At 70.4% G+C, this 23,944-nt stretch overlaps 9 protein-coding genes across 9 annotated transcripts; 4 read left to right on the top strand and 5 right to left on the bottom strand.

Moving 5' to 3' along the window:
- Positions 1–180: 180 nt before the first annotated feature.
- Positions 181–2,055, top strand: RHOBADRAFT_55056 (uncharacterized protein; the record flags this gene model as incomplete). The annotated part of the gene is made up of 5 exons (XM_018417639.1): positions 181–580; positions 641–936; positions 1,005–1,256; positions 1,327–1,697; positions 1,769–2,055. 5 exons carry the CDS (start codon positions 181–183, stop codon positions 2,031–2,033), a joined length of 1,584 nt encoding a protein of 527 aa, XP_018269342.1. The 3' UTR covers positions 2,034–2,055.
- A 662-nt stretch (positions 2,056–2,717) lies between these two features.
- On the top strand, positions 2,718–4,225 carry RHOBADRAFT_45861 (uncharacterized protein; the record flags this gene model as incomplete). The annotated part of the gene is made up of 7 exons (XM_018414677.1): positions 2,718–2,778; positions 2,848–2,866; positions 2,936–2,988; positions 3,053–3,075; positions 3,161–3,271; positions 3,340–3,891; positions 3,992–4,225. 7 exons carry the CDS (start codon positions 2,718–2,720, stop codon positions 4,223–4,225), a joined length of 1,053 nt encoding a protein of 350 aa, XP_018269343.1.
- A 41-nt stretch (positions 4,226–4,266) lies between these two features.
- RHOBADRAFT_55058 (uncharacterized protein) lies at positions 4,267–7,690 on the bottom strand. The gene is made up of 4 exons (XM_018417640.1): positions 7,504–7,690; positions 7,310–7,404; positions 6,895–7,237; positions 4,267–6,786 (listed from the first exon to the last, which is right to left on the bottom strand). Exons 1-4 carry the CDS (start codon positions 7,684–7,686, stop codon positions 4,384–4,386), a joined length of 3,024 nt encoding a protein of 1,007 aa, XP_018269344.1. The 5' UTR covers positions 7,687–7,690; the 3' UTR covers positions 4,267–4,383.
- Positions 7,691–8,159: 469 nt separating this feature from the next.
- RHOBADRAFT_55059 (uncharacterized protein) lies at positions 8,160–9,729 on the top strand (the record flags this gene model as incomplete). Its single annotated transcript, XM_018417641.1, has 2 exons — positions 8,160–8,165; positions 8,266–9,729. 2 exons carry the CDS (start codon positions 8,160–8,162, stop codon positions 9,727–9,729), a joined length of 1,470 nt encoding a protein of 489 aa, XP_018269345.1.
- A 421-nt stretch (positions 9,730–10,150) lies between these two features.
- RHOBADRAFT_55060 (uncharacterized protein) lies at positions 10,151–14,375 on the bottom strand (the record flags this gene model as incomplete). The annotated part of the gene is made up of 9 exons (XM_018417642.1): positions 10,151–10,462; positions 10,545–11,210; positions 11,277–11,456; positions 11,540–11,988; positions 12,057–12,199; positions 12,265–13,588; positions 13,656–13,722; positions 13,792–13,887; positions 13,962–14,375. 9 exons carry the CDS (start codon positions 14,373–14,375, stop codon positions 10,151–10,153), a joined length of 3,651 nt encoding a protein of 1,216 aa, XP_018269346.1.
- Positions 14,376–14,637: 262 nt separating this feature from the next.
- On the bottom strand, positions 14,638–17,091 carry RHOBADRAFT_55061 (uncharacterized protein). The gene is made up of 9 exons (XM_018417643.1): positions 16,988–17,091; positions 16,738–16,921; positions 16,591–16,677; positions 16,114–16,533; positions 15,476–16,045; positions 15,390–15,400; positions 15,258–15,327; positions 14,841–15,189; positions 14,638–14,759 (listed from the first exon to the last, which is right to left on the bottom strand). The coding sequence occupies exons 1-9, from the start codon at positions 17,008–17,010 to the stop codon at positions 14,683–14,685; spliced, it is 1,791 nt and encodes a 596-aa protein (XP_018269347.1). The 5' UTR covers positions 17,011–17,091; the 3' UTR covers positions 14,638–14,682.
- A 793-nt stretch (positions 17,092–17,884) lies between these two features.
- On the bottom strand, positions 17,885–19,705 carry RHOBADRAFT_45866 (uncharacterized protein; the record flags this gene model as incomplete). The annotated part of the gene is made up of 2 exons (XM_018414678.1): positions 17,885–19,481; positions 19,557–19,705. The coding sequence occupies 2 exons, from the start codon at positions 19,703–19,705 to the stop codon at positions 17,885–17,887; spliced, it is 1,746 nt and encodes a 581-aa protein (XP_018269348.1).
- A 194-nt stretch (positions 19,706–19,899) lies between these two features.
- On the top strand, positions 19,900–22,240 carry RHOBADRAFT_55062 (uncharacterized protein; the record flags this gene model as incomplete). Its single annotated transcript, XM_018417644.1, has 7 exons — positions 19,900–19,990; positions 20,052–20,141; positions 20,219–20,748; positions 20,971–21,049; positions 21,128–21,485; positions 21,623–21,765; positions 21,999–22,240. The coding sequence occupies 7 exons, from the start codon at positions 19,900–19,902 to the stop codon at positions 22,238–22,240; spliced, it is 1,533 nt and encodes a 510-aa protein (XP_018269349.1).
- Positions 22,241–22,369: 129 nt separating this feature from the next.
- On the bottom strand, positions 22,370–23,645 carry RHOBADRAFT_55063 (uncharacterized protein; the record flags this gene model as incomplete). Its single annotated transcript, XM_018417645.1, has 5 exons — positions 22,370–22,534; positions 22,599–22,958; positions 23,030–23,144; positions 23,227–23,391; positions 23,503–23,645. Coding segments are annotated over 5 exons (932 nt in total), but the record flags the coding sequence as incomplete, so codon positions are not given.
- Between the last annotated feature and the right edge of the window lie 299 nt (positions 23,646–23,944).

Raw genomic sequence — 23,944 nt, forward strand, 5'->3', positions numbered from 1 at the left:
GCCTCGACTCGCGCTCCGCAAATCCCTCCTCGACCCCTTCTGGCGCCTCGCACCGGATGCCCGACGTCCGGACAGGGCGACACGCTTCCCCGCAGGCCCTGCTCTCGCGCACGTCGCTCGCTCGCCTCGCCCGCGTCGCGCGCCGTCGACCATGACCCGCTCCGCCGCCAGCTCTTGACGATGGTGAGCGCCGCCTTGTTCTCGCAGCGGCTGCGGGCACGGCTCTGGCAGAACCGCGGCGTGCTCGCCGTCGTCGGCGGGCTCTCCCTGCTGCTGTTCGTCCTCGCGTCGCCCTCACCGCCAGCTTCAACGTCCCGACCACCAACCTCGACCGCCGCACGGGCCGCCGCCGCCGCACCGCTTCAGAGCTCGAGTCGCCCGAGTCGGCGCAAGCCGTCGTCGTCGGGCCAAGTCGTGTGGGCTTCGACGCAGGCCGGGCTCGTCCAGAAGCGCCTCGCGGCGCCGTTCGACGACCACCGGGCGACATTCATCCACGCCGTCGTCCAGAGGGAGAACGAGACGTATCGGACGCCCGGCGCCGACTGGCAGCGCTACGTCGCCCTGCCCTTGCACGTCGAGAGTGCGTCTCTCTGTCGGACGACGGCGCCGGAGCAGACCTGACCCCGCCTCGAACCCGCAGAGCTTCCGTACGCCGACCCGGCGCACCAGATCCACTCGGCGCATCTCGACTTTGTCTCGGTCGCCAAGTGCACGCACACGTTCGACGGCGAGATGTACGAGACGCGAGCGCTGTCGGACCACGCCGACTACGTCTACTTCGTGCGCTGCCCGATCCCGGACGAGCTCGACGAGGAACTCGACGCCGTCCCGGACGGGACGCTCAAGACGACGCTCACGTGGGTGTATCGCGACGGGCAGGGCAGCTTCAACAAGACGTTCACGCTCGAGGCGCACTACCCTGAACCCGAAACCGAGGTGCGCGGCGGCCCTTTCCTCTCGACCTTCTCAATCTCGAGATGCTCACCGTGTCTCTCTCCTCGCAGTTCGGCGTCTGTCTCTCGCCCATCTGGGCACACTTAGACGCTCGGGCGACGCTCGAGTGGCGCGAGAACCTGCGCACGCTCGGCGTCCAGGCGGTGCACTGGCACGCTCGCGACGCTGCCGTCGGCGACTTTGTCCAGCGGTACGTCGACGCGTCGGGCGCCAAGGACACCTGGCTCTACTCGCCGCCGACGAGCCTCGAGACGTACGGCCACCGCGACAACCTCGCCGACAACGGGCTGTACGGCGACCAGGTGCGTCTCGCGCTTTGACCTCCTCTCTCTCTCTCGACACCGGCGCTCACACTCGTCCTCTCGCGCCCAGATCATCTACTACCTGTCGTGCAAGTTCCGCTCGCTCCACACCAGCCCGTCGAGGTGGCTCGCCTTCATCGACCGCGACGAGGACTTCGTCCCCAAGGTGTACCCGTCGGCGGCCCTCTCGGACGACGAGGCGGCCGCGCAGCTCGCCCGCTTGCTGCCCGACTACTTCTCGACGGTGCCCGAAGCCGTTGGGTCCACCTGCTTCGGCAAGGGCTACCACGGCGCCCTGATCAAGAGCGTTGCGAAACGAGTTCCCGCCGAGGTGGCCAAGACGCAGCCGCTCGAGCTCGCGTGGATCCAGAAGCTCGGTCCGCCGACAACGTCGATCAAGTGCATGCACCGCACCAAGGCGTTCATCCACGCGACCGTGCAGTGCGTCCCTCGCTCTCTCTCTCTGGGAGCGGCGACAAGAAGCAGAAGCTCACTCGCTCGCGCACAAGCAGCTACGGCGAGCAGTGGTACCCGGGCTACGCTCCCGTCACGCTCGAGAACGGCACCGAGCACATGTCGGACGCTGTGCCGTTCCGGCTCATCCACCAGATCCCCAAGGGCGGCTGGTTCAGCGTGCCCAAGCCGTACACGCCGCCTTACGTGCGCGACGACCTCGAGGCGTACCTCGCCCGGCTGTGGCGGTTGCGCGAGGCGACGTGGGACAAGATGGGCTGGGCGTGCAGCGAGGTGCCGTGCCGGTTCGCGTCGGACGAGTGAGCCGGGCGCGCAGGAGCCTCTTGTTTTATGGGACGAGAAGCGTAGAGCGCAGGCGTAGAGGGGCGAGCAGGAGGCAGCAATGTATTCGTATAGACGACTCATGGCGTCGCAGTCGCAGAGATGCGCCGAAGCTCGAGAGCTGAGCGAGGAGCGAATCGAGCGTACTCGAATTCTCGAGCCGCCCGAGGGCGAGGAAGCGCCGTCGAGCTCGGTACGGGAGCAGCACGCGACCAGTACAGCCTTCTGCGTCGAAAGCTAGACCCGCGGCTCGGCGGAACGCGCTGCTGCGACCGCCGCAGCTTCGAGAACACGTCGACGAGGAGGGCTTCGAGGAGAGCGCGGCGGGCGGCCGCTCCAGCTGGCTGCGCGCTCGGCGGCGCCGCGAGAGAGACCCAGGGTAGCGGTGCGGTGCGCCTCCAGCGCTGCCCCGCGCGTCCAAACCGCGCATGAAGGCGCAGGAGATGAGAATGGCCGAGTCGACGGGGGAGAGCCGGGAGCGCATCGAGCTCGAGCGAGGGAGCTCGGCTGGGCTGTGAGAGCACAAGAGAGCAGCTTGCACCGTGCATGACCGTGCCAGAGCGAGCGGTGGACGAGCACCTTCATCGGCCGCTCCACCTCGCGAGAGGACGGCACACTTCCTCCGCTCCCGTCGCCGCTGCCAGCTAGCGCACGCACATGTCCTCCATGGCAGAGCCTCTCCCTCGCCGAGCGCGACTCCTCGTCCGCGGCTCGATCAACGTTGACGGTGCGTCCTCCTCCTCCTCCTCGTTCCCTCGTCATGCGACTCGTTCGAGCTAATACTCGCACCGCGCAGAGTTCTTCGTGGTCGACCAGTGCGCCCAAGATCCATCAATCGCGCGCTCAGGTCGGACCGCAAGCTGACCCTGCGCGCGCGCCTGCAGCATCGTGCGATCCGGCGAGACGATCGCTTCGACCGACTACTCGCGACGAGCAGGTGCGTTTTCCCGCCGCGCCCCCTGAGTGCAGCGTCACGCGATACTGACGACCCGCACCTGCAGGAGGCAAAGGCGCCAACCAGGCCGTCGCAGCCGCCAAGGCGAGTCGTCCAGCTCTCGTCCAAGCAACCCTCGAAGCGCGAGCTGACCCTCTCTCGCATCCCCGTGCAGGCCGGCGCCACGGTCGATTTTGCGGGCGTGATTGGGCACGACGGCGAGTGGCTGAAGGAGACGCTCGAGGGTTACGGCGTCGGGCTTTCGCTCCTTGAGACGGATCAGGAGGTGCGCCGGTCCCTCTCTCTACCCTGGTCCCGTCTCTCCTCAAGTCCATGTCTGACTCAAATCCACAGGTCCCGACAGGTCGCGCCGTCATCCAGCTCTCGTCCTCGACGGCCGACAACAGCATCGTCCTCCTCCCCGGCGCCAACTTCTCCGGCTCGGCCTCGCCGCACCCTCGCCTCCCGTCGTCCGCCCTCTCCTCGTACACGCACCTCCTCCTCCAAAACGAGATCCCGCTCGCCGAGACCAAGCGCACCCTGCACGAGGCGCACGCTGCCGGCCTCGTCACGCTGTTCAACCCGAGCCCGATGCTCTCGCGCGCCGACCTCGCCGCGTTCGAGTGGCCTGCGCTCGACTGGCTCGTCATCAATGCGGGCGAAGCCGAGGACCTGCTCGTCGCGCTCGCGTCGGACGAGACCGCCGCGACGGCGCGAGCGGGAGGACCCGACGCGCTCCTCGCGGCGCTGAGGGAGACGAGCTTGCGCTCGTTGGCGGGCATCATCATGACGCGCGGTGGAGATGGCGTCTTGGTCGACTTGAGAGGAGGGACGAGGCTGCGGCTCGGGCCGGGCAAGGTCGTCGGCGAGGTCAAGGACACGACGGGCGCCGGGGATTGCTTCACCGTGAGCCGCTCTCCTTTCCTCTTCTCCCGCCCTCCTTTCCTCCTCTCCCGCCCTCTTTCTCGACCGCAAGAGACTGACGACTCCCTCGTCCAACGCGCAGGGATACTTTGCGACCCTCCTTGCGGCGCTTCCGCAGACGTCCGCGTCGTTGCCGAACCTCGTCGAGCGCTGCCTGGTCGTCGCGAGCCTGGCCGCCGCCATGTGCGTCGAGAAGCCGGGAGCGATGGAGAGCGTGCCGACGCTCGCCGAGGTCGTCGAGCGACTGGGTGAGGAGCGCGGCGACGACGTCGAGGAGGTGGTCGCCATGGTCGAGGCGGCGAGGGCAAACGAGTAGAGCGTGGCTCGGTGCAACTGGAGACTCTCTCTGCCTGCGAGACGGCGAGAGCATGTTCTGCTGTATGAGATTGCAACACGGTCGAGATGTAGAAACAAAGTGAATGAGAGAGAGAATACGGGCCGCCCCGACCTCCTCCTGCCGCTCGAGCCGCTCGCTCAAGCCTGCGCCGCCGCCTTCGCCGCCGCCGCCGCGCCGGGCCTCCTGCACACGTGCTGCGGCCCGACCCGACAGTCGCGGCTGCAGTACGTCCCCGTGCACTTGCGGCACGCAGGAAAGTTGAGCCCGCGACGGCCGCACGCCGCGCACGCCGTCTTGAGCCCGATGTGCGACCGGCGCTCGAGCTCGAGCAGGAGCGGGTCCATCGCGACGGGCACGGGTGGCGCCGCGTCGTCGTCGTCCGAGCCGGCAGAGCTGCGCGCGCCGGCGGACGAGCGGCGTCGGCGGCGACGGCCGCTCTTCGACGGCGACGGAGGCGCGAGGTGCCCGTCGGCGGTCGTCGAGTGGGTCGACGAGGCGGACGAGTGGACCGACGTGTCGCGGGAGCGGGCACGGCGCGACGAGCGCGTGCGGTCGCGCGAGAGAGACGTGTTGGCCGAGGCCGAGGCCGATGCGGGCGACGAGGTCGGGTCGGTGAGGAGGAACGAGCGCTGGCGGGCAGGTTGCCGGGTCGAGTGCTGCGGCTTGGCGTCGAGCGACGAGCGCAGTTTGTCGGCCTGCGAGAGCTGCGCCTCGTCAAAGCGCAGCGAGGACGCCGGCGGCGACGTGACCTTGTCGGCCGCCGGCGAAACGGGCTCGTCCACCTCGCCCTGCCCCTCCTCGTCCTCCTCGGCGTACGAGTACGCGCCCTCGCCCTCGCCCCAGTACATGACCATCGTGCTGCTCGCCTCGTCGTGCCGGTCGAGCGCGAGCTTGAGCGCGTGCACGGCGCTCGAGCTGCGCGTGCGGTCGAGCGCGCCCTCCTCGGCCGCAGCCGCCAGGCCCGCCGGCGCGCCCCGGCCGCCGTCGTCGAGCGCAGAGCGCGACGACCTCCAGAAGCGCGACAGCCACGTCTTGGGCTCGGCCTCCTCGACCGTCGCGAGCGCGCTCGGGCGGCTCTTTGCGCGCTCGAGAGCTGCGCCGCCGGCGCCGCCGCGTAGCTCGAACAGCTCGCTCGGCTCGGGCTCGACCATCTTGCCCTTGCCCTTGCCGCGGCAGACCCTCGTGCGGCCCGACAGGTCCGGCGGGGCCGTGCAGATGCTCGCCGAGCTGCCGACGCGCCGCAGCCGGCCCGACAGGTACCGCTGGAGCGGGTCGTGCTTGAACGTCGACAGGACCGACGTCGTCGAGCGGTTCGACGCGATCGAGCGCACCGACGTGACGCGCGGCAGGCCGCTCGAGGTGGCGCCGGCGCTGGGCGAGACGAGGGGCTGGAGGCGCGAGGCGGAAGGCGAGGGCGGCGAGAGGGTTGACGGGGCACGAGGCTGGAAGTCGGGGTAGAAGGCGTGCGCGTCGGACGCGATGGGAGGCGTCTCGGGAGGGGACGGGTACGGCTGGCTCGTGCGGCTGCTCGACGAGGCCGGCTTGTTCGACGACGTCGACGACGGCGGCGAGAGGAGCAGGTCGTGCGGCGGCGAGAGCGCGAACGGCGGCGAGCGCGCAGCCGCCGCATCGACAGGTCGGCTGTTCTGCGACGGCATGTCGAGCGAGACCGGCGCCGCTCGGACCTCCTCCTCCTCCTCCTCTGCGTCCGCCTCGTCGACGTGCGGCCCAAGATGGAAGCTCGCGCCTCGCGGCGTGCGCCCACCGAACGACCCGCTCGACGTCGACGGCTGCGGCACGAGCGCAGGGCGGATCGTCACGGCCGACGAGCCCTCGTCCTGCTGCGCGCTCGTCGCGCTCGTCGCGCCTGTTGGTGACGCCGACGTCGCCGCCGCCGGCGTCTGCCGCCCGCGCTTCTTGGCGAGTCGCCACGGCTCGTCGGGCCCGAGGTCCTGGTGGCGGATCGACTCGAGACGGCGCTGCGTGCTCTGCACGATCTCGTCGCCCTCCTTGATGCCGATACCGGCGAACGGCGCGTACGGCGCCGCGAGGCGCTCGATCGTCGACCAGTACCGCTCGGCGACGAGCTTGGGGTCCTCGGCGGCGGACGAGGGCGACGACAAAGTTGGGGACGACGGGCCGTGCTGGACTGCCCACGCCTGGAGCGCGAGGACGTACAGCGCGTGAACGGCGACCGTCACCTTGAGCTTGCGCTCGGGCGAGAGGAGCGACGCGGCGGTGCCCTTGACGTCCGTGTCGAGCGGCAAGGTCGACGACGGGTGGGCGAACGACCGGCTGACGGACGACGACCGGCGGCGCGAGCTCGACGAGCGCGACAGGAACGGCGGCTGGGCCGCAGCCGCCGGGTGCGAGAACAGGACCGTGACGGTCTCGTGGTCGAGGAGCTTGACGGCGGCGGTCGCGCTGCGGCGCCACAGGTCGTCGTTGGCGCCCGAGCCGTCGACGCCGGGCGACGAGTCGTGCTGCTGCGGGTCGGACAGCGGCGCGTGCAGGACGCCGAAACGGTGCGCGTCGGTGACCTGTAGACACAGAGAGGCCTCGAGGTCAGCGTCGCGGCTAGAAGGAGCGCATGGGAGCGGATCGTCCCAAGGCGGGGAAGGGGCGATAACGAGAGGGGTGGGACGCACGCGAGCGATGAGGTCGAGTGCGCGCTCGAGGTCAAAGTAGAGGCCCTCGGCGCTGTCCTCGTCATCGTCGTCGGACCCGCCGTAGCCGCTGTCGCTCGACGGCCGCACGGGCTTGAGGAGGAGGAGCTGGAGGCCGGACAAGCTGAGCTCGACGGCGCGCAGGGCGTCTGGCGAACGATGTGGTGCGGTGCGGGCGATGCTGGACGAGCTCTGTCGAGTCGGGATCGACGGGCGGCGTACAGGGGCTGGTGCAGCTGGCGGAGAGAGGGATGTAGGAGGAGGAGAGAGGTGGTGGTGACCGACGTGCGACGGGCTCGCGGTACGGGACTCGCGCGCAAGGATGCTGTGTGAGACTACGAGTCAGTATGTGCGCGCGCTGGAGCACCTAGGGCAACACGAGAGAGGGCAGCCTCACCCGGCCAAGGTTGCGCACCCAGCCGACGAGCCGGCCATGGCTGCCCGCTCGAGCTTGTCCTTGGCCGCGTCGAGCTTGTGTGAGATCAGGTCCATCTGTCTCGTGTAATGGGTCGCAGGTGGAAGAGTCAGCAACCTAGTGGCAGGACGCGCCGGCCAGGAGTCGACCGAGGAAGGGAGGAAGGGAGGACGCACCTGGGCGAGGTACAGGAGCGACTCGATGTCGTCCTCGTCGTCCTCCTGATCGTCATCTTGGCCGTCCCGGTCGTGCGCTGTAGGCGGCGAGAGGTTGTCGTTGCGGGCGACGAGGCGGCGGCGAGGCGAACGTGGGCAGGGGGCGGTGCTGAGCTCAGGGCTGGTCGGCAGAGGGCGGGGCATCCGGTGGTGGCGAGGGTGCAGTGCAGGATGATCACGAGCAGGTCGTGCGCGGCAAGCAAGTCGTGTGAGCCGGTGAGTGGGAGGGAGGAGCTCTCGAGGAAGGAGGAGGACTCGCAACGCGGCGCGTGCTTCCAGCCGCAGCTCGCAGGGGATTTCGGAACCAACTCAAATCAACGTTGCCTGAGACAAGGATGACGATCTTTCGGCCCAGTAACCGGCGCCCGCACCTCTCGCTCCCTCCTTCTCCTCGCACAGCTTGCACTGCGTCCAGCCCTCGCTCTCACGAGATCCACGCCAGTGCTCGACCTGTACCTGCTGCAGCCACACTCGCACCTAGAAGTGCCGCACCGCTCTGGCAACGTGCGCCGCCCCGCCCTCCTCGCTCTCGCGAGCCACGTTCTTGTCACTCCGCTCGGCGGCGCGCCCTTCCCGTTCTTGCGCCTGCGGGAGCGTACCTCGCTCGTGTGCACACCATGCTCGTGCGCTGGCTCATTTACACCGCGATTGCCGAGCGTCCGCGCTCCCTCCCTCCTCTCTCCTCGAGGCGCGCTCGCTCACTTCCTCCTCGTCGGTCGACAGTGGCTCGCCTACGTCGTCAAGGAGTCGCGCTTTGTCGCCAACCTCCCGTTCCACCTGTTCCCGCCCAACCTCCCCGCCCAGTTCGTCCACCTCCCGCACGCTGGCTCGTCCGGCGAGCGTCTCGAAGCGTTCACGGCGCGCTCGGACCCGTCGGGACCGTTAGCACGCCGCCTCGCCTACTGCGAGGACGCAGTACACCTGCCGGCGTCCGATGGCGCACGTGGAAACGCGCTCGTCCTCGTCTCGTGCGACCCGCAGCGCCGGCGGTGGAACACGGTTATGGCCCCGCTCGCCGACCCGCACGGCGGCCAAGGCGCGCTCTGGGTCGTCGACGCGCTCGGCCGAGACGACGAGCTCGTGCACCAGGTCGAGCTCGAATGGGCCGCACTCGAGCGCGGCGAGGTCGAGTTTCACCCGCTTGGGATCGCGCTCGTTCCTCCTGTCGGCGGCGGCGACGACGCCGACGACGGCGTCCGACTGTTTGCCGTCAACCACGGCGCCGCACGGTCGACGATCGAGGTCTTCTCGCTCTCGCCCGTCTCGCCCTCGCCGCACCGTCCTCTCGGCCACCGCGCGACGCACCTCTTCACCCTCTCGCACCCCTCCCTCTCCGGCGCGCCCAACTCGATCGCCCCGCTCTCGCGCACGAGCTTCCTCGTCTCGCACGACCATCGCCACACGCGTCGAAGGCGCTCCCTCGTCGGCCGGCTCGCCAACTTTGTCGAGACGGTCGGCGCGCTGCCGTACGGCCGCGTCGACTACGTCGCCTTCGACGAGCCGGTCGCCCGCAAGGACGCGCAGGAGGTCGTCGTGCGCACGTCGACGGTCGCGAGGGGCATCTCGTTCGCGAACGGGCTCGCGCTGTCGCCCGGCCGGGAGACGCTCGTCGTCGCGTCGACCTCGCGCCGGCAGCTCCTCTTCTACGACGTCCGCGCTTCCTCCTCCCTCGGCGAAGACGTCCCCCCGACCCTCACCCTACGCCGCACCGTCACCCTCCCCATACTCGTCGACAACCTCTCCCTTCTCCCCTCGTCCCCCAACTCGACCTCACTCACCGTCCTCGCCGCCGGCCACCCGTCGTACCCGGCCCTCCTCTCGGCCGCACACGGTCTCAGCCTGCGCCTGCGCCTTCCCGGCCCCTTGCGCGAGTGGGCCGCGACGCTCGGCGCGCGAGACTGGGAGGAGTGGGACGTGCGGCTGAGGGCGGACGAGCAGAGGGGGATGAGCTGGGCCGTCGCGGTGCGCGACCCGCCTCTCTCTCGCTCTGCTGGCGGCGAGGAGGGGCACGAGGAGGAGAGAGAGGCGTGGGAGACGGTGTACCAGTCGAGCGGGCGCATCGCCGAGGGTGGGTTCGGCGGGAGCACGACGGCGGTCGCAGGGGTCAGTGCGGCGGCGGGCGAGGAGCGCGCCTGGCTCGTCGTCGTGGGCCTGTACGAGGAGGGCGTGCGCAGCGTCCGTCAGTAGCGCCGAGCTGTAACGATCGACGCAGGCTTGCGACGTCGAGGTCGCCCCGGTCGTCGAGAGCGCGCAACTTGAGAAGGTCAAGCTGTCACGCTCGTCGCTCGCCGATAGAACGAGAGATATTCGCTCTCGGGCAGCTGCTCAATCACGAGAGGAGCTGAGGGGCAGAGCCGATGCTCAACCGTCGGCGCGCACGCACAGGAGCTTCAGCTCTCGAGGAGCAGACGAGGATCGCTTTCGCGCTCTCGCGGTCTCGCCCTCGCTCACGGTCACGCCGCGACGCAAGCGAGAGTACTGCAAGACGACTGAGATGCAACAACACGTAAACCCGCTGACCTCGCCTCGCCCAAGCCCGCCTCCCGACAAGCGCACGACCCTCTCGAATCGGACCACCCTCGAGCTCGTCGCGCGTGCCCCGACCCGCTCACTGCCTCGTCGCCCTGCCCCTCCTGGTCCTCGAGCCGACCGGGTCCTGGTACACGGGCTCGGGCGGCGCCTCGGCCCCGCCGGCGAGCGCACGGCGGATCTGCTCTCGCGCGGCCGCCTCGGCGACGTTGTCGTACACGACGTACAGGCTCTCGTCCTGCGTCGCCTGCGACGGGTCGAGCGGGTAGGCGTGACCGGGAACGCGGCCGGCGGCGGCGGCCGTGGTGGAGGAGGTCGAGTGGCCGGGTTGGGGAACGGCGGCGAGGGGCGACGGCTGCTTCGAGGTGGTGAGGCTGATCGTGCCCGAGCTCTGCGAGAGGGTGATGCGCTGTCAGGGCCGTCGCGAAGAAGATTGGGCACAGAGAGAGAGAGGGAGAGAGAGAGAGGCGCACCTTGCCCCTGCTGAGAGCGGTCCGGCCCCTCGCCCGGCCCGGCTTCTCCGCCTGCGGCACGCTCGTCTCGCTCAACTGCGCCAGCAGTCGCGACGTCTGCTCGCGGAGCATGTTGCGACCCGGGTCCTCGACGGGCGGTGGCGGGCGGTGCTCGGAGCGGAGCGGCGGCAGCTCAAAGTCGGACGAAACGTCGGGCTCGGACCGAGGGAGGGGCTGACGCGGCGACGACGTCTCTGCCGCGTGCTCGTCGAGAGCTGGACGAGGCGCCGTGTCGGCGAGACCGTCGAAGCCGCCGAGCTCGTGCTCGTGCTCGTGCTCGACCGCCTGCTGCGGCCCAGGCGAGGGCGCCGGCGACGACGGCTCGGTCCTCGCGCCCTCGGGCTGCTCGCCTGCTTCGACCTGCACAGGACGACGCGCGTCGACGGTCGGCGAGCGCTCAGGGAGGACACGCTGCGGGCGAGCAGCCGGGCTCGGCGTGCGGGCCAAGGGCGAGCGCGGCGCTCGACGGCCGTGCGGCACCTGGCTCGACGCACCGACAGGAGGTCCACGAGGCGACGACGCCACACCGACGAGGCTCATGCCGGCGTCGAACAGCTGGCCGCCCTTCTTGGCGTCGAACGTGTGCGGGAAGTCGTTCTCCGAGATGCGGGCCTGCGCACGGCCGCACTGCGGGCGAGGGACGTGGTCAGGTCGACGTCGCGCACGAGACGACAGGTAGAGAAGGGGGCGCACCTCTTCGATCCAGCGCGGGTGGACGATGTGGGCGCCGTCGGCCTTGGCGAGCTTGAAGTCCTTGAACGACTCGGTCGCCTTGACGCCGGCAAAGACAAAGTGCGTGACCGACTGGCTGTACTGCCGAGCTGCGACGCCGCCGAGGTCCTGGACGATCGAGGCGAGCGCTTGACGGTCGACCTGGAGGAGGAAGCCACCGAGTCAGTTCTGGCGAAACGAGGGTCGACGACGACGACGGCGACGAGGGAAACAGGCAGACGTACGTCGACCTTGCTCGAGAAGAAGACGACGCAGTCGCCGAGCGGGCCGTGCACGCTCTGCTCGTCGACCTCGCCCGTGATCTCGGCGACCCTCATCGTCGTGCACGGACCCTCGGCCGCGTGCGACACCTCCTCCTTCTCCTGCTCCCCAGCCGCCTCGCGCCGGACCTCCTCCGCTCGTCGCTCGACCATCTGCCGCAGCGCGCCGAGCGAGCAGACCGTGAGCCCCCACTCGCGCGCCTTGGCGACCTTGGGGAACTGCGCCGGGTCGAGGTCCTCGGGCCCGAGCGAGCGGTCGTCGTCGAGGGCGCACACGACGAGGTGCGTCGTCGAGCGGTCCATGTAGGGCGAGTAGACGGCGCCGATGGCGGTGCAGTATCGGCGCAGGTGGTGCATGGCGGGATCGTCCTCGGGGCCGAAGCCGGAAAAGTGAACGCGCACGGCGTCGAGACCTGCAGAGGCAAGGGGGTTAGCTGCCGCCGCAAAGGTGCACCCGACCGAGAGAGAGAGGTGGACGGACCAGGGACCGGGCAGGCGAACGAGATGGGCCGCTCGAGGACGCGGTCGGCGAGGTCGAGGAGCTGGTCGTGGAAGATGCAGAGCTCAATCCAGCAGACGGTGCGGATGCGCGGGTCGGGGTTGTTGGCGAAGCGTGCAGGAGGTCTGCGCATCGACAGATGGTCAGTGACGGCTCTGTGTGAGAGGAAGGGAGGGAGGCTCGGACGCACTCGACGTAGTCGACGATCACAAAGTCGGCCTGGGCGAGCTCGTCGTCGTTGGCGTTGTCGATGCACACGCCCGAGCACTTGTCGATGACGCGGCGAATGGCGCTCACGCGCGGGCTCTTGAGCTCCATGAGGGCGACCGTCTTGCCGGCGAACATGGGCGCAAAGACCGTCTCGTCGGACGAGGCGCCCGACGACGACACGCCGCTGTCCGTCGTCGTCGTCGTCTTGTCATTGGCGACGGGCGCGAGGGCGGGCGCCGAGTCGAAGAAGGCCGAGTCGTCGTGCCCGGCGTTGCCCTCGCCCGGCACGTCGGCGACGAGGGCGGTCCTCGACGGGGCTGCAGCAGGCAGACGGCGTGCTCGCTCGCCGGCCGGAGCATGGACAAACGAGCCCTGGCGCGAGCTCGACAGCGCCTTGATGACCGACTTGCTCTTGGGCACGAGCTGCATCTCGACCTGCCCAGGGACGAGCTGCATCGCCATCTCGCCGTCGCCCTTGCCCTCGCCGGCGCCGCCGTGCTCCTCGACGGCTCGCGCACGCGCAGCGAGCAGCTCGGCGACGCTCTGCAGGCCAGTCGTGTCGGCGTCGGCGAAGCGGCTCGAGTCGCCCGCCGCCGGGAGCTGCGACGCGCCGAACGCCTCGAGGAGCGCCTGCGAGTCGTCCTGCGCCTGCTGCGCGACCTGCTGCGACGCGCTCGGGAGCAGCTGGGGCACAGTGTCGGCGGCGACGACACGGCGGCGCTTCTTGAGGACCTTGCCGTGCGCGAGGTCGAACGCGGGCGGCGCGGCGGTGTCGGCCTGCGCCGGGTCGGCGGCCGAGTCGAGGTTGTCGAGGAGCGCCGTGTCGTAGCCCTTGAACGACCGGCGAGGCTGGTAGGTGCCCGGCACGGGGACGATGGTGCGGCTCGACGAGGCCACGGGTCCGGCCGCCGCGCCGCCGAGCGCTTCTTGCCGAGCGGCGAGCGGTACAGGGCGAGCGCGGACGACCGTCGAGCGGCAACGTGGCGGCGCGACGTCGACCTGCCAGGTGACGTCCTCGACCGGCTCGGCGCCGCCGGCGTTGTGCTCCCACGCCTGGACCCGCTCGGCCCGGATCCCGCCGTACTTGACCGCCTCGCGCGCCCAGCCCTCCCACACGACGACGATGTCCTCGTGGAGGCAGTGGCGGTTCTTGCGCACGTGGAGGAGCTTGCTGGACGTCGGCGTCTGCGAGTGCGGCGAGGACGGCGAGGCGACGAGGAGGTGCGTGACGCGGCTGTCGAGCTTGATGGCGATCTTGGCGCCGTTCAACACGAGGAGGCGCTTGAGCTCCTCCTTGTACTCGCCTACGTGGGCGATCGCGTCAGGCGCGCTCGAGAGCCGTCGAGAGAGAGGCGGGAAAGGGGGACGGACCTTTGGCGAAGCCAGTCAGGCACGCGACGACATCCTTGAGTGGCGGCATGGCGTGGTCGAGCTCGAGCTGTTGCACAGTAGAGGAGCGTCAGGAGGCGGCTTGGAGCGGGGCAGGGGAGAGAGAGAGGGGGCGCACCTGGTGAAAGTCGACGTCCTCGCCGCTGACCCACGCGTCTCGCACCGCCGGGAGCCACGACGACTTCATGACGTGCATCCTCCTCTGCAGCGCGACCTGCAGACAGGGAGCAAGGTCAGCGAACCGGGATGTGGGTCCGAAAGAGGGGAGGGAGGGAGAGGTCGACGCACGTCGTACTTCTTGCCGGCGGGCGAGTCGGTGACGAGGTGGGTCGTGTCCTCCTGCAAGCCGCCGTGCCGCTCTGCGCCAAACGTCTCGGCGAGCGCGAGCAGATCCTCCTTGCGCCCGTCGCACCCGCTGACCGACACCCGGAGGCCCTCGAGCGGCTTGCGCTCGCCTCGCAGCGCCTCGCGGTAGCCGTACGCCGGCTCGCCGGTGCGGTCGACGTCGTGGTCGCCACCGTAGTCGTCGGCATCGTCGTCGGACACGCCCGAGTCGGCCTCGTACGCAGCGGCGGCGGCGGCGGCGGCCGGGTCGCGAGCTGGCGCGGGGCGGAGCGTCACTTTGGGCTGGCGCTTCGAGTTGACCTGCCGAGGGCCCTTCTTGCCGCCTGCTCGCCGGTTGAGCTGCGACGGGTGCGGCATGACCTTTGGGGGCGCGAGGTGGTGGCGCTTGAAGGCGAGTTGATGAGGACGAGAGGCGCGGAGCGGCGAGGCGCGACTTCGGCGCGTCCACTCGAGTGCTTCGGCTCGCTCGAAGCGAGCTTGCGGGTGCTCGAGCGAGAGCTGCACAGTCGCACTGCACTGCAGCCAGCTCCCTTCCTTCAATCGCCAGTCTAAACCTCCGACTTGACCTCGCTTCGAACGACCACCTTGCTCTCTCTCTCTCTCTCTGCTCGAGCGCTCGCACAGTACAACAGCGGCTCGCCTCGCCGGTGTAGTCCCGAGACGTCTACGGACCTCGGTCGCAGATTTCGAGCCGGTCGATCAAGTCGTCGGCGACCGGTTCCGCCGCGTCGAGGGCGAGGTCTGCGCGCGCACGGCGGGCCCGTCAGTGCCTCGTTCCCTGCTGGCCCACCCGCAAAGAGAGAGAGAGAGAGAGAGACGCACAGTGTATGCCGTCCATGATCCTCTGATCGATCGCGTTCGGCCTCGAGTACATCTCAACGTCGACGACCTGCCAGCGTCCCTCGCGGCGGCCGATGCGGCTCAGCTCGCGGTTCCAGTGCGACAGGCGTGGGCCCGTGCGGCAGTCGTGGTCGTGCAGGTGCTGGTGCTGGACTGGCATCGTGAGGAGGACGAGCTTGGTCGGCGGCGAGGTCGAGGCGGACGAGGAGGACGGGCTCGAGTCGGTGCAGCGGCATTGCTCGGCGAGGGCAGCGATGGCGGCGAGGCGCGCCTCGAAGAAGGCGACAAAGTCGGACGTCGTCGGGCAGTTGAAGGCGGCCATGTGCGTGCCCTGCGTCGTCACCGAGGCCCTGGGTCAGGAGGACGAGGGAAGGTTGAGAGGGGACGACGAGGACGCACAGCGCTGACGACGATCGCATCGAAGCCGTCGACGGTCTCGCACGTGAGAGGAAGGACGAGGAACGGGTCCCTGCAGGCGTGGGACGAGTCAGTGACGTCGCTCGAAGTCGAGGGACGAGCGCGGCGGCGCACCAGATGAATTCCTGCACGCGGTCTCGCCATCAGTCAAGGCGCTCTCGCCCTCGAGAGAGAGAGAGAGAGAGAGAGCAGGGGCGCACCATGAAGACGTTGCCGACCGTCGCGTTGCGCATGTCGAGCTTGGCGCTCGTGCTCGCGACCGTCCCCTCGCCCTCGAGCCGCACAGCGACAATGTCGAACGCGGCCCTCGCGTGGCTGTCGCCGACGAACAGGACCCTGCTCGTCCCTCGCTCGACGCACGCCGCATGGTCGGCGAAGCGCGTGCCGGCGTGCGACCAGGCGCACTCGGCGGGCACGAACGCGTCGTACCCGGTCGAGGTGCGCGAGTGCGTCGCCGGGTGGTACGAGTACGGGACGGGGAAAGGCGGGTACAGCTGGTCGACGGGGCGGGTCGGGATGTACGAGCCGCGGAGGGTGCCGGCGCGGGCGCGGGCGGCGCACGACGGGAGGGAGAGGGGCTCGAGCGGCGCCGGCGAGGGGGAAGGGAAGGTCGGCGGGAGGGCAAAGCCGAGTCGAGGGGCATAGTGCGTCTCGCACGTCGGGGCGCAGATGTCGAGCTCGAGTGGGACGGCCGTGAGCGACGTCATGAGGAGCTCTGGGCGGTGTCGGGTACCGGCGACGATGTTGTCCTCGCGGAACGCGTTGTAGTCCTGCGGGGCCGCTCGCTCGTCCCGTCAGACGCGTCCGAGAGTCACAGGGAGTGAACGAGGGTGCGCACCTGGTTGGCGTGCGTGACGTTGATCCAGACGGGCCCGGCGTTGGCGAGCCGGAACTCGAACTCGTAAGCGCACTCGCCGAGGTACTTCGACGGCGAGTCCGCCATGCGCCGCTCGGCGCCGTCGACCTGGACGATGAACGAGTCGGGCCCGAGGTGCGCCTTGATCCAGCTGCTCAAGTCGGCGTCGACGGACGGCTCGACCGACGCCTCGACGGCGGCGCAGTGCGCCTTGTCGACGCGCGAGACGACGAGAGAGAAGGCGTTGCAGACGGTCGTGTCGTATGCGAGGGAGAGAGCAAAGTCGGGCGAGGAGGAAGGAAGCGCGATGGGCGTGCTGAGGTGTCGAGGGTCGAGGAGGGAGGGAGGAAGGGCAAGGCGAGGATTCGGGCACGAGTATGGTCGCTCGAGCGCGAGGCGATACTGCTGGAACAAAGGGTCAGGGCGCGCACATTGGACGAGAGAAGCGAGGTGACGCACGGGCGAGAGCCACAGACCCGCCACGCCAACGAGCGCAACGAGCGCGAGCGCCGCCGCTCCCGCCCTGCGCGTCCACGACCGATCGTCCTGCGCCCATTCACAGCGTCAGGTCTGCTCCCTTGAGAGGGTGAACGAGGAGGGACGCACCTCGTCTCGCCCGTCGACGCTCGACCCGGTCCCCATGCTCGACCAGCTGGCCGTCCTCGACCCGTCGTCCAGCTTCTCCTCCTGCGCGGCGCCGTCCGCCGCCGCCTGCGCGAGCGGGAGGTACCCTCCTCCGCTGCTCGACGTCGACGTCGACGTGTCGCGAGGAGGTGGGGCGCGTCGGGTGCTGCATGCGAGGAGCGTGAGCGACTGGCGCGTGAAGGAGAGAGGGAAAAGGGGAGCAGGGACGCACTCGAGTATAGGGTAGAGCGGCATGCTCCGTGCGCTCGAGAGTCCAGCAGCAGAGAAGCGCGAGCGAGGGAGCAGGCGACCACCCGGCAACCTCGCTCAACCTCCTCGACGCGTCCGAGCGAGCCGGATGTTTACGCGCCGCTCGAGCGAGCGTGCGTGTGCTCGGAGCCGACAGCGCTCGAGAGGAGAGCAATGTGATGCGCCGTGCCTGGAAGGCGAGGCCGCACGTCGCACATGCCAGATCTGCGTGGCCCTCGACGAGCGGACGATCGAGGGAGCTGCGGCTGCGGACTCGGGTCGGCACGGCGCACACGGTGGTGTAGAGGAGCGGTGCTGTGCGTCGCAAGCGTGCGAGGTGCGCGTCGCGCGGGTCGTCGAGGTCGGGTCCGACTCGTCCGAGTAGAGAGTCGGGGAGACGAGGATGGCGCAACGAGCAGCAGCAGCGCAGCCGGGCGCATGTGCGGCGCTCGGTGGCTACGCGCACAGCCTTGTGCACCGAGCTCGCGGGCCTCGGGCGGTCGTCGAGTGCTTGGTCGTGAGGAGGAGCTCAACCAGCAGCTTCCCGGGCCGCGTGCGCAGCCGACGACGACGCCGACACCTCGTTCCGTCTCGCTCAGCGCTTCCTCTCTCTGTGCAACAACGAGCCGAGCCTGGCAAACCGACTGGCTCGATGCAGAAAGAAGAGAGGACGAGTAGTACACGGACGTCCCGCGAGCGAGCTGACGTCGCGCGGAGGGGGAGCCGGGTGCGAGAGGAAGTACACAAAGGGCAGGGACGACAAGGGCGAGAACAGGATGCTCGGCGCAGAGGGGAGAGGGGGTATGGGCGAGGCGAGAGGGGAGGGGAAAGACGACGAGGAAGGAGGGAGGGAGGGGTTCCGAAAGAGAGGCTCGGGCGCTCACGACACGACGCAGCGGCAGCATCCTCCTGCGGCCCCGGGCGCGTCGAGGTCGTCCTTGGGCGGGAGCGGCGGCGGCGGCGGCGGCGCGGCGGGCGAGGCTGGGCGAGGAGGGTAGGAGGGCGCAGGGGCGCGTGCGGCGGGTGGCGCTGAGTCGGGCCGCGCGTGCGGGTGCGGGTGCGGGGTCGAGTCGTCGCGAGGGTCGACGACGGCGGGAGGCAGAGCAGGAGGCGGTGGGGCGTCGTCGCTCGTCGCCGTCGGTGAGCCAGCAAGCGCCTGCGCCTGCTCGTCGCCCATCTCCTCCCGCGCTCGCCGTCCGTCCCCCTCCTCCGCCTCGGCCTCACCCCGCTCTCGCGGCAGCAGCGGCGGCGGCGGCCCACCGAGCCCCTCACGCCCCCTCGCCGCCCCGCCGCCAACCCTCACCTCGACGCCCCTCCTCGGCGTCCCCTCCCTGCTCCACTCGCTCACGAGCAGCGCCGCGCCCCCGTCGTCGCGCGCCTGCGCCGCCGCGAGCGCCGCGAGCCGCTCTGCCTCGAGCCGGCGCGCGACAGCCGGCAGGACGCGGTCCTCGGGCCGGCGCACCTTTCTCGGCGCCGCTCCCTCTGCGCCCCGCTCTCCCTCACCGTCAGCCGCCACACCCGCACTGCCACCCTCGTCGTACGCGAACGCGAGCTCGCCCTGGCTCGTGCGGTACACGAGCGGCGCGGGCGAGTCGTGCCAGTGCGGGAGCGGCGGTGGCGGCGCGTCGGCGTCGTTCGCGGCGGCGGCGAGGCGCGCTGCGGCGCGGATCCGGTCCGACGACGGGCTGCGGCGCATCGCGCCGGTGGTGGTAGAGGCCGAGGGGTGCGTGCGCGGGGAGGAGGTCGAGAGGCTCTTGCGCCGAGGAGGAGGGCCCGTACGGGCGCCGGCTGAGGGCGAGGCCGACGCGCTGTTGGAGGTACCTGGAGCGCGGCGGGTGCTGCGGGACGAGGCGGGCCCGCCGGCGGGCGCACTCGAGGACGAGGGCGAGGGCGTGCCGAGCGCTCTGCTCGGCGACTGGGTGACGGCGCGCCGGCGCGGCGTCGGCGTCGAGGTCGAGGTCGGGGCGCCTGCTGCCGATGCGGTAGCGGGCGCGCGAGGCGAGCTGCGCGACTTGGCGGATGCGGGTGAGGGAAACTCGAGCGGCTTGGGCGTGCGCGTTGTTGGCGTCGGGGTGGAGGAGGGCGGCGCGGGCGAGGTGCGGCGCGCCGCGACCGGCAACGCTGTCGGTGTCGCCGTCGTCACCGGTTGCGCGCCGACCTGGAGCGTCTCCCACCCGTGCCCGTCATCGTCGGCGCTCAAGTCGAGGCCGTCGTCGTGCGCCGGGGTCGGCGCGGCCGGCGACGCCCCTCGTCGAGGGTGCTCGGGGCTCGAGCTGCGACTCTTGGTAGCGGCGGCGGTCGGGATGGCCGACGGGCGGCGCCTGCCCGGCGGCTGCGAGGGCGAGCGGTGCTGGAGCGGCGAGGCCAAGGATGTGGGGGAGGAGGAGGCGGATGGCGGTGGTCGAGGGGGCGAGGACGGCGGTGGGTGCAGGGCGGGGTGGGAGCGTTTCGAGTGGAGCTGTTGGGCGACTTGAAGGCTGTCGGAGTAGGCGCATCAGCTACCTTGAGCGAGAGAGGGAGAGAGAGGGAGAGAGAGGGGGAGGGAGACGGACGACACGAGGTCCTCGAGGTCTGCGGTCCAGTCTGGGGTGGTCGGGAGGGGGTCGTAGTCGTCGTCGGCGTCGTGGTGGAGGGACAGTGCGAGCAGGTCGTCGTGGTCGACGGTGGGTGCGCGGCGAGGGGCGACGACTGCGGCCGCCATCGACGACGAGGAGCGGGCGGGTGTCGAAAGGTCACGGCGAGGGCATGCGCTGCTTGAGTTAGGCTGTGCGGGTCGGTGTGTGCTGGTGCTACCCAGAGCTCAGCTGTCTGTGTAGATCGAGAGAGACGAGGATCAAGAGAGGTTGGCCGACTCGAAGACCGCTCGGCTCTCGCTCCCGCTCTACCGAGCCCAGCATGACAGACGCAGAGCAGCAGCAGCCTCACCTGAGCATCCTCCGCATCAAGCGCAAACGCACAGACCAGCCCACCCCGCTCGACGCCCTCGGTCCGTCTCCCTCTCCTCCTCCTCTGTAACCTCCTCGCTCATCTCGCACAAACCCCTGCAGTAATCGAGCATGCTCAGCCACCTTCTATCAAGCGCCGCAAGAACAACCCGGCCGACCCCGCACCCGAAGCTGCCGCCGCTCCCTCTCGAGGTCCGCCCTCTCTCCGTCCCTCACCTCCCTTTCGTCATCTCTCAACCCGCTCACCGCCACTCCCGCGCACCGCGCAGGCATCTTCCGCTTCGCCGAGACGGTCCCCCTCGACTCGTTCTCGACGCCAACCAAGACGCGCTCGCTGCGGGACCGCATCCAGTCGTTCCTCGCCCACCCACCGCCGGCCCTCTCGCGCCAGCACAGCTCGGCGTCCCTGCGCTCGCTCGCCCGCGACCGCGAGTCGTCGCCGTCGTCGCTCAAGCCTCCGCCCACCGCCCAGGGACCCGGCTCGCCCGCAAGGCGCAAGCTCCCCTCGGCGTTGCGCGCCGCCCGCGAGGCCGCCGCATCTGGCTCGGCGCCTTCCTCGCCGCTCGGGCCCGCGTCCCTCGCCGCCACCTCGTCCTCCTTCGGCCTGTCCCCCACCACCACCACTCCCTCCTCCCGCGCTCCCGCCGCGCCCCCCGCTCCGCCCTCGCGCGCCGCCGCCGCACACGCCTCGCGCGCCGCCCTGCGGTACCGCGTCGTCGAGCGTCGTCGCGCCGAGTCGTACGCCCTCTCGCGCGAGCGCGAGGCCGACGAGGTGAGGAGGGGGTTGCGGCCGCCGACGGTGCGCGACTCGAGGGAGGTCGAGCGCGAGAGGGACGAGGCGGAACGCGACGAGAGGGAGAGGAGCGAGGGGCTGAGGATCTATGAGGCGGTGGTCGAGGGTGGGAGCAGCGGGGCGGGTGTGGGCGTGGGAGCGCGCGAGGCGGTGACGAGGGGCGTGGCGCCGGGGAGGAGGAGGAAGAAGGGGACGGCGGCGCAGCGGGACACGGTGCGCCGGCCGCAGGCGGGCGAGGACGACGAGCAACACGACGGCGACACGGCCATGGACCGCTTTGGCGAGATGCTCGACGAGTACCTCTCTCGTGCGTCCTCGCTCTCTCTTCTCCCGCCTCGCGTCCAACCGTCCGCGCCGCTCACACGCACACACTCCTCGCCCGCAGTCCAGGAATCCATCACGCCCTCCTCGTCGGGCACCCTGCCGCCCTCGTCGGCGCCAACGCGCTCTCGCGCACCTGGTGGTGCGCCGGCCTCGGACGACGCCGACAGCGACGACGACGACCCGAACTCGGACTCGGACTCGGGCGCGTCGTTCGTCTACGACGTCTACTACCGCGCCGCGCCCGCTCCTGCGCCCGCTCCTGGTCCTGCGCCCGGTTCCGCGTCCGCGTCCGCCTCCTCGGCGACGGGGGGCCCGAGCGCGCACGGCGTCGCGTCGAGCGAGCTACCCGGCGGCGAGGTCGGGTCGGTCGGCGCGTGGGACGTGAGCTCGTTGGCGGGCTTGACGAGGATCGGGCAGCTGTGCGTCCCGCCCGTGTTCTGCTCGCTCGGTGTCGAGGTCGATGTCGATGTCGAGCCTGGGGTGGTCGAGCAGCTACTGACACTATCCTTTGGCCCTCTCTCCCTCTCTCCCTCTCTCCCTCCCGGCGCATCAACAGCGCCGGCCTCGACCCCGACGAGGACGACGCCGCGCTCCTCCTGCTCCACTCGGCGTCGGCGTCGGGTGCGGCGGCGCGAGGCGGCGGGACCGGCAGTGGCGACAGCGACGAGGAGGAGGACAATGCGGATCAGGACTCGAATGGTGAGTTTGGCGTCGAGAGGGGCGCGCGCGCTCTCTCTCGCTCTCTCGCTCTCTTGGACCTCTGTCGCTCTCGTGCGCGAGCGAGACGAACCTTGACTGACTCGTTGCCGCCCCCTCTCTCCCCTCCCTTCCTCGCCCTTCCTCCCTCCCCCTTCCTCCCTCCCTCCCCTCTCCCTCGCTCATCCCCTCGTCCTCTCCTCCCTCCCCCTCCCTCCCGCTCGCCCGACCCGCAGAGGAAAACGACTACCGCAACGACTACCCGGACGAGGAGGACGCCGACGCCGACGCCGACGCCGATGCCGACGAGGGCCTCGACGCCGACGACGCGGCGGCGTGGCGCGAGAGCGTGAGGGGGTTGGGCTTGGGGCCGCGAGCGCGAGTTGGGGAGGGTGGGTGGAGCGACGAGGAGGACGAGCGGGAGGAGGAGGAGGACGACGAGGACGAGGGGATGAGCGACGAGGGGTGGAACGACTGAGTCTCGTTTCGCTGCTTGGTCGGGCCTGCAACAGCGCGCGCTCTGTTCGCCCTCGACACGTCGTGCTTCCCTCTCTCTCTTTCGGGAGGCGCACCACGAGAGCCTCTCGGAGCCCGACAGCGGCCGAAGGAGAAGGAAAGCGCACTCAACAGTCCGGCGATGCGTTTTCACGACGCGCGCGAAGTGGGGACCTACCTACCTGTCGTCCTCGACCGCCGCGCGCCCCTTGCCTTTGCCCTTGTCCTTGCGCTCCTCGACGTCGACCTCGTCCTCGGCCTCGGCCCGCCGCACCCGCTTGGACGGCGGGCCCGCGCTTGCGCTCTTGCTCCTGTCCCTGCCCCTGGACGCGCTCCTCGACCCGCTCCTGCTCCTCGACCCGCTCGCGCTCGCGCTCCTCGACCTGCTCGCGCTCGCGCTCCTCGACCTGCTCGCGCTCGCGCTCGCGCCCCGACCCCGACCCCGACCTTTGGCGCCCCGGCGCTCGACCGACCGCGAGCGCGACCTCGACCTCGAAACGCTCCTGCTGCGACTGCGAGTGCGGCTGCGGCTCGCCGACCGCCCGCGCTGCGCCTTGCGCGACGTGCGCGCGGGGGAGCGCGAGCGGGAGCGCGACCGAGAGCGAGAGCGGGACCGCGAGCGCGAGCGCGAGTCGCTCCTCGACGCGGACCGCGAGCGAGAGCGAGAGCGCGAGTAGCTCCTGCTCGACCCGCTCCTGCTCCTGCTCGACCCGCTGCGGCTCGACCCGCTCGACGACCTGCTCGAGCCGCCGCTGCTCGACGACGTCGACACGCTGTCGCGCCTCCTCGAGCTGCGGCCACGCTCCTTGTCGCCGCCGGAAGCGGCGCCGAGTTTGGCGAGTCGCCGCGCCTCGTTGGCAGCGAGGATGGCGGCAGCTGTGCCGGCCCTGCGGGCGAGGACAGAGGGAGGGTGGTTAGTTGTGGAGGTTAGGAGAGAGGGAGAGAGAGGGAGAGGGGGGCCAAACGCACTTGGGCATCTCCTCGACACTGGGGGCCGAGGGCGGCCTCGCGTCGGTCAACTCGGGGCGCAGTTTCGGGTTCTTGAGGACCTGGGTGCGGGTCGGGCGGGGCTTGTACTCGCGCTGGTTGGTGCACTCGAACGTGTAGTGGCCGAGCTGGTTGCACTTTTGGCAGCTGTGTCGAGTGGGTCGCGTGGTCAGTCGGGGGCTGAGTGGTGGAGAGGGGACGGCCGAGGGGAAGGAGGAGGACAGGGGGAGAGAGGAGGAGGGAGGAGAGGGGACGGACCGAGTGGAAGCGGATGCGGCGGGCTGCTTGCCATAGCGTTGACCTCCCCTTGAACCGCCGCCTGGAGGTCGACCTGCGCCGCCTGCTGCACTGCCGCCTGGTGCACCGCGGCGGGACGAGAGAGAGAGGTAGTTCGTCTGCATCTGGGGCGGGTCGGTCGCGGGTGGGCTTGTCGGGGAGAGGATGGGATGGAGCTTGGTGTGGACTGGCTCGAAGCTCTGGTGGCTCTGATCGAGGTTGTCGGGCGATGAGGAGGAGGAGGAGAGGGGGGACAGACAGTGTCGCCCCGTCCTCATCACGCCGCCGCTCTCTCTCTCGCTCACTAGGGCCACGTTGAGCGCGACAGTCATGAACACACTCGACTGGGCACCACCACGACCCGCCGCACCCGCGCAACCCACCGCGTCGCAAGGACCGCACGCTGCGTAGCAGCTGGTCACTT

Source organism: Rhodotorula graminis, assembly GCF_001329695.1.
Source record: "Rhodotorula graminis WP1 unplaced genomic scaffold RHOBAscaffold_11, whole genome shotgun sequence".
Taxonomy (NCBI): domain Eukaryota; kingdom Fungi; phylum Basidiomycota; class Microbotryomycetes; order Sporidiobolales; family Sporidiobolaceae; genus Rhodotorula; species Rhodotorula graminis.

Coding starts and splice junctions, on each gene's coding strand:
- RHOBADRAFT_55058 (XM_018417640.1), bottom strand. CDS start 7,686: ATGCCCCGCCCTCTGCCGACCAGCCCTGAGCTCAGCACCGCCCCCTGC. Junction 7,405..7,503: donor CGCTCCTGTACCTCGCCCAG/GTGCGTCCTCCC, acceptor TACACGAGACAG/ATGGACCTGATCTCACACAA. Junction 7,238..7,309: donor GGGTGCGCAACCTTGGCCGG/GTGAGGCTGCCC, acceptor AGTCTCACACAG/CATCCTTGCGCGCGAGTCCC.
- RHOBADRAFT_55061 (XM_018417643.1), bottom strand. CDS start 17,010: ATGCCGCTCTACCCTATACTCGA. Junction 16,534..16,590: donor CGGGTCTGTGGCTCTCGCCC/GTGCGTCACCTC, acceptor TTGTTCCAGCAG/TATCGCCTCGCGCTCGAGCG. Junction 16,046..16,113: donor ACGTCACGCACGCCAACCAG/GTGCGCACCCTC, acceptor GCGGCCCCGCAG/GACTACAACGCGTTCCGCGA.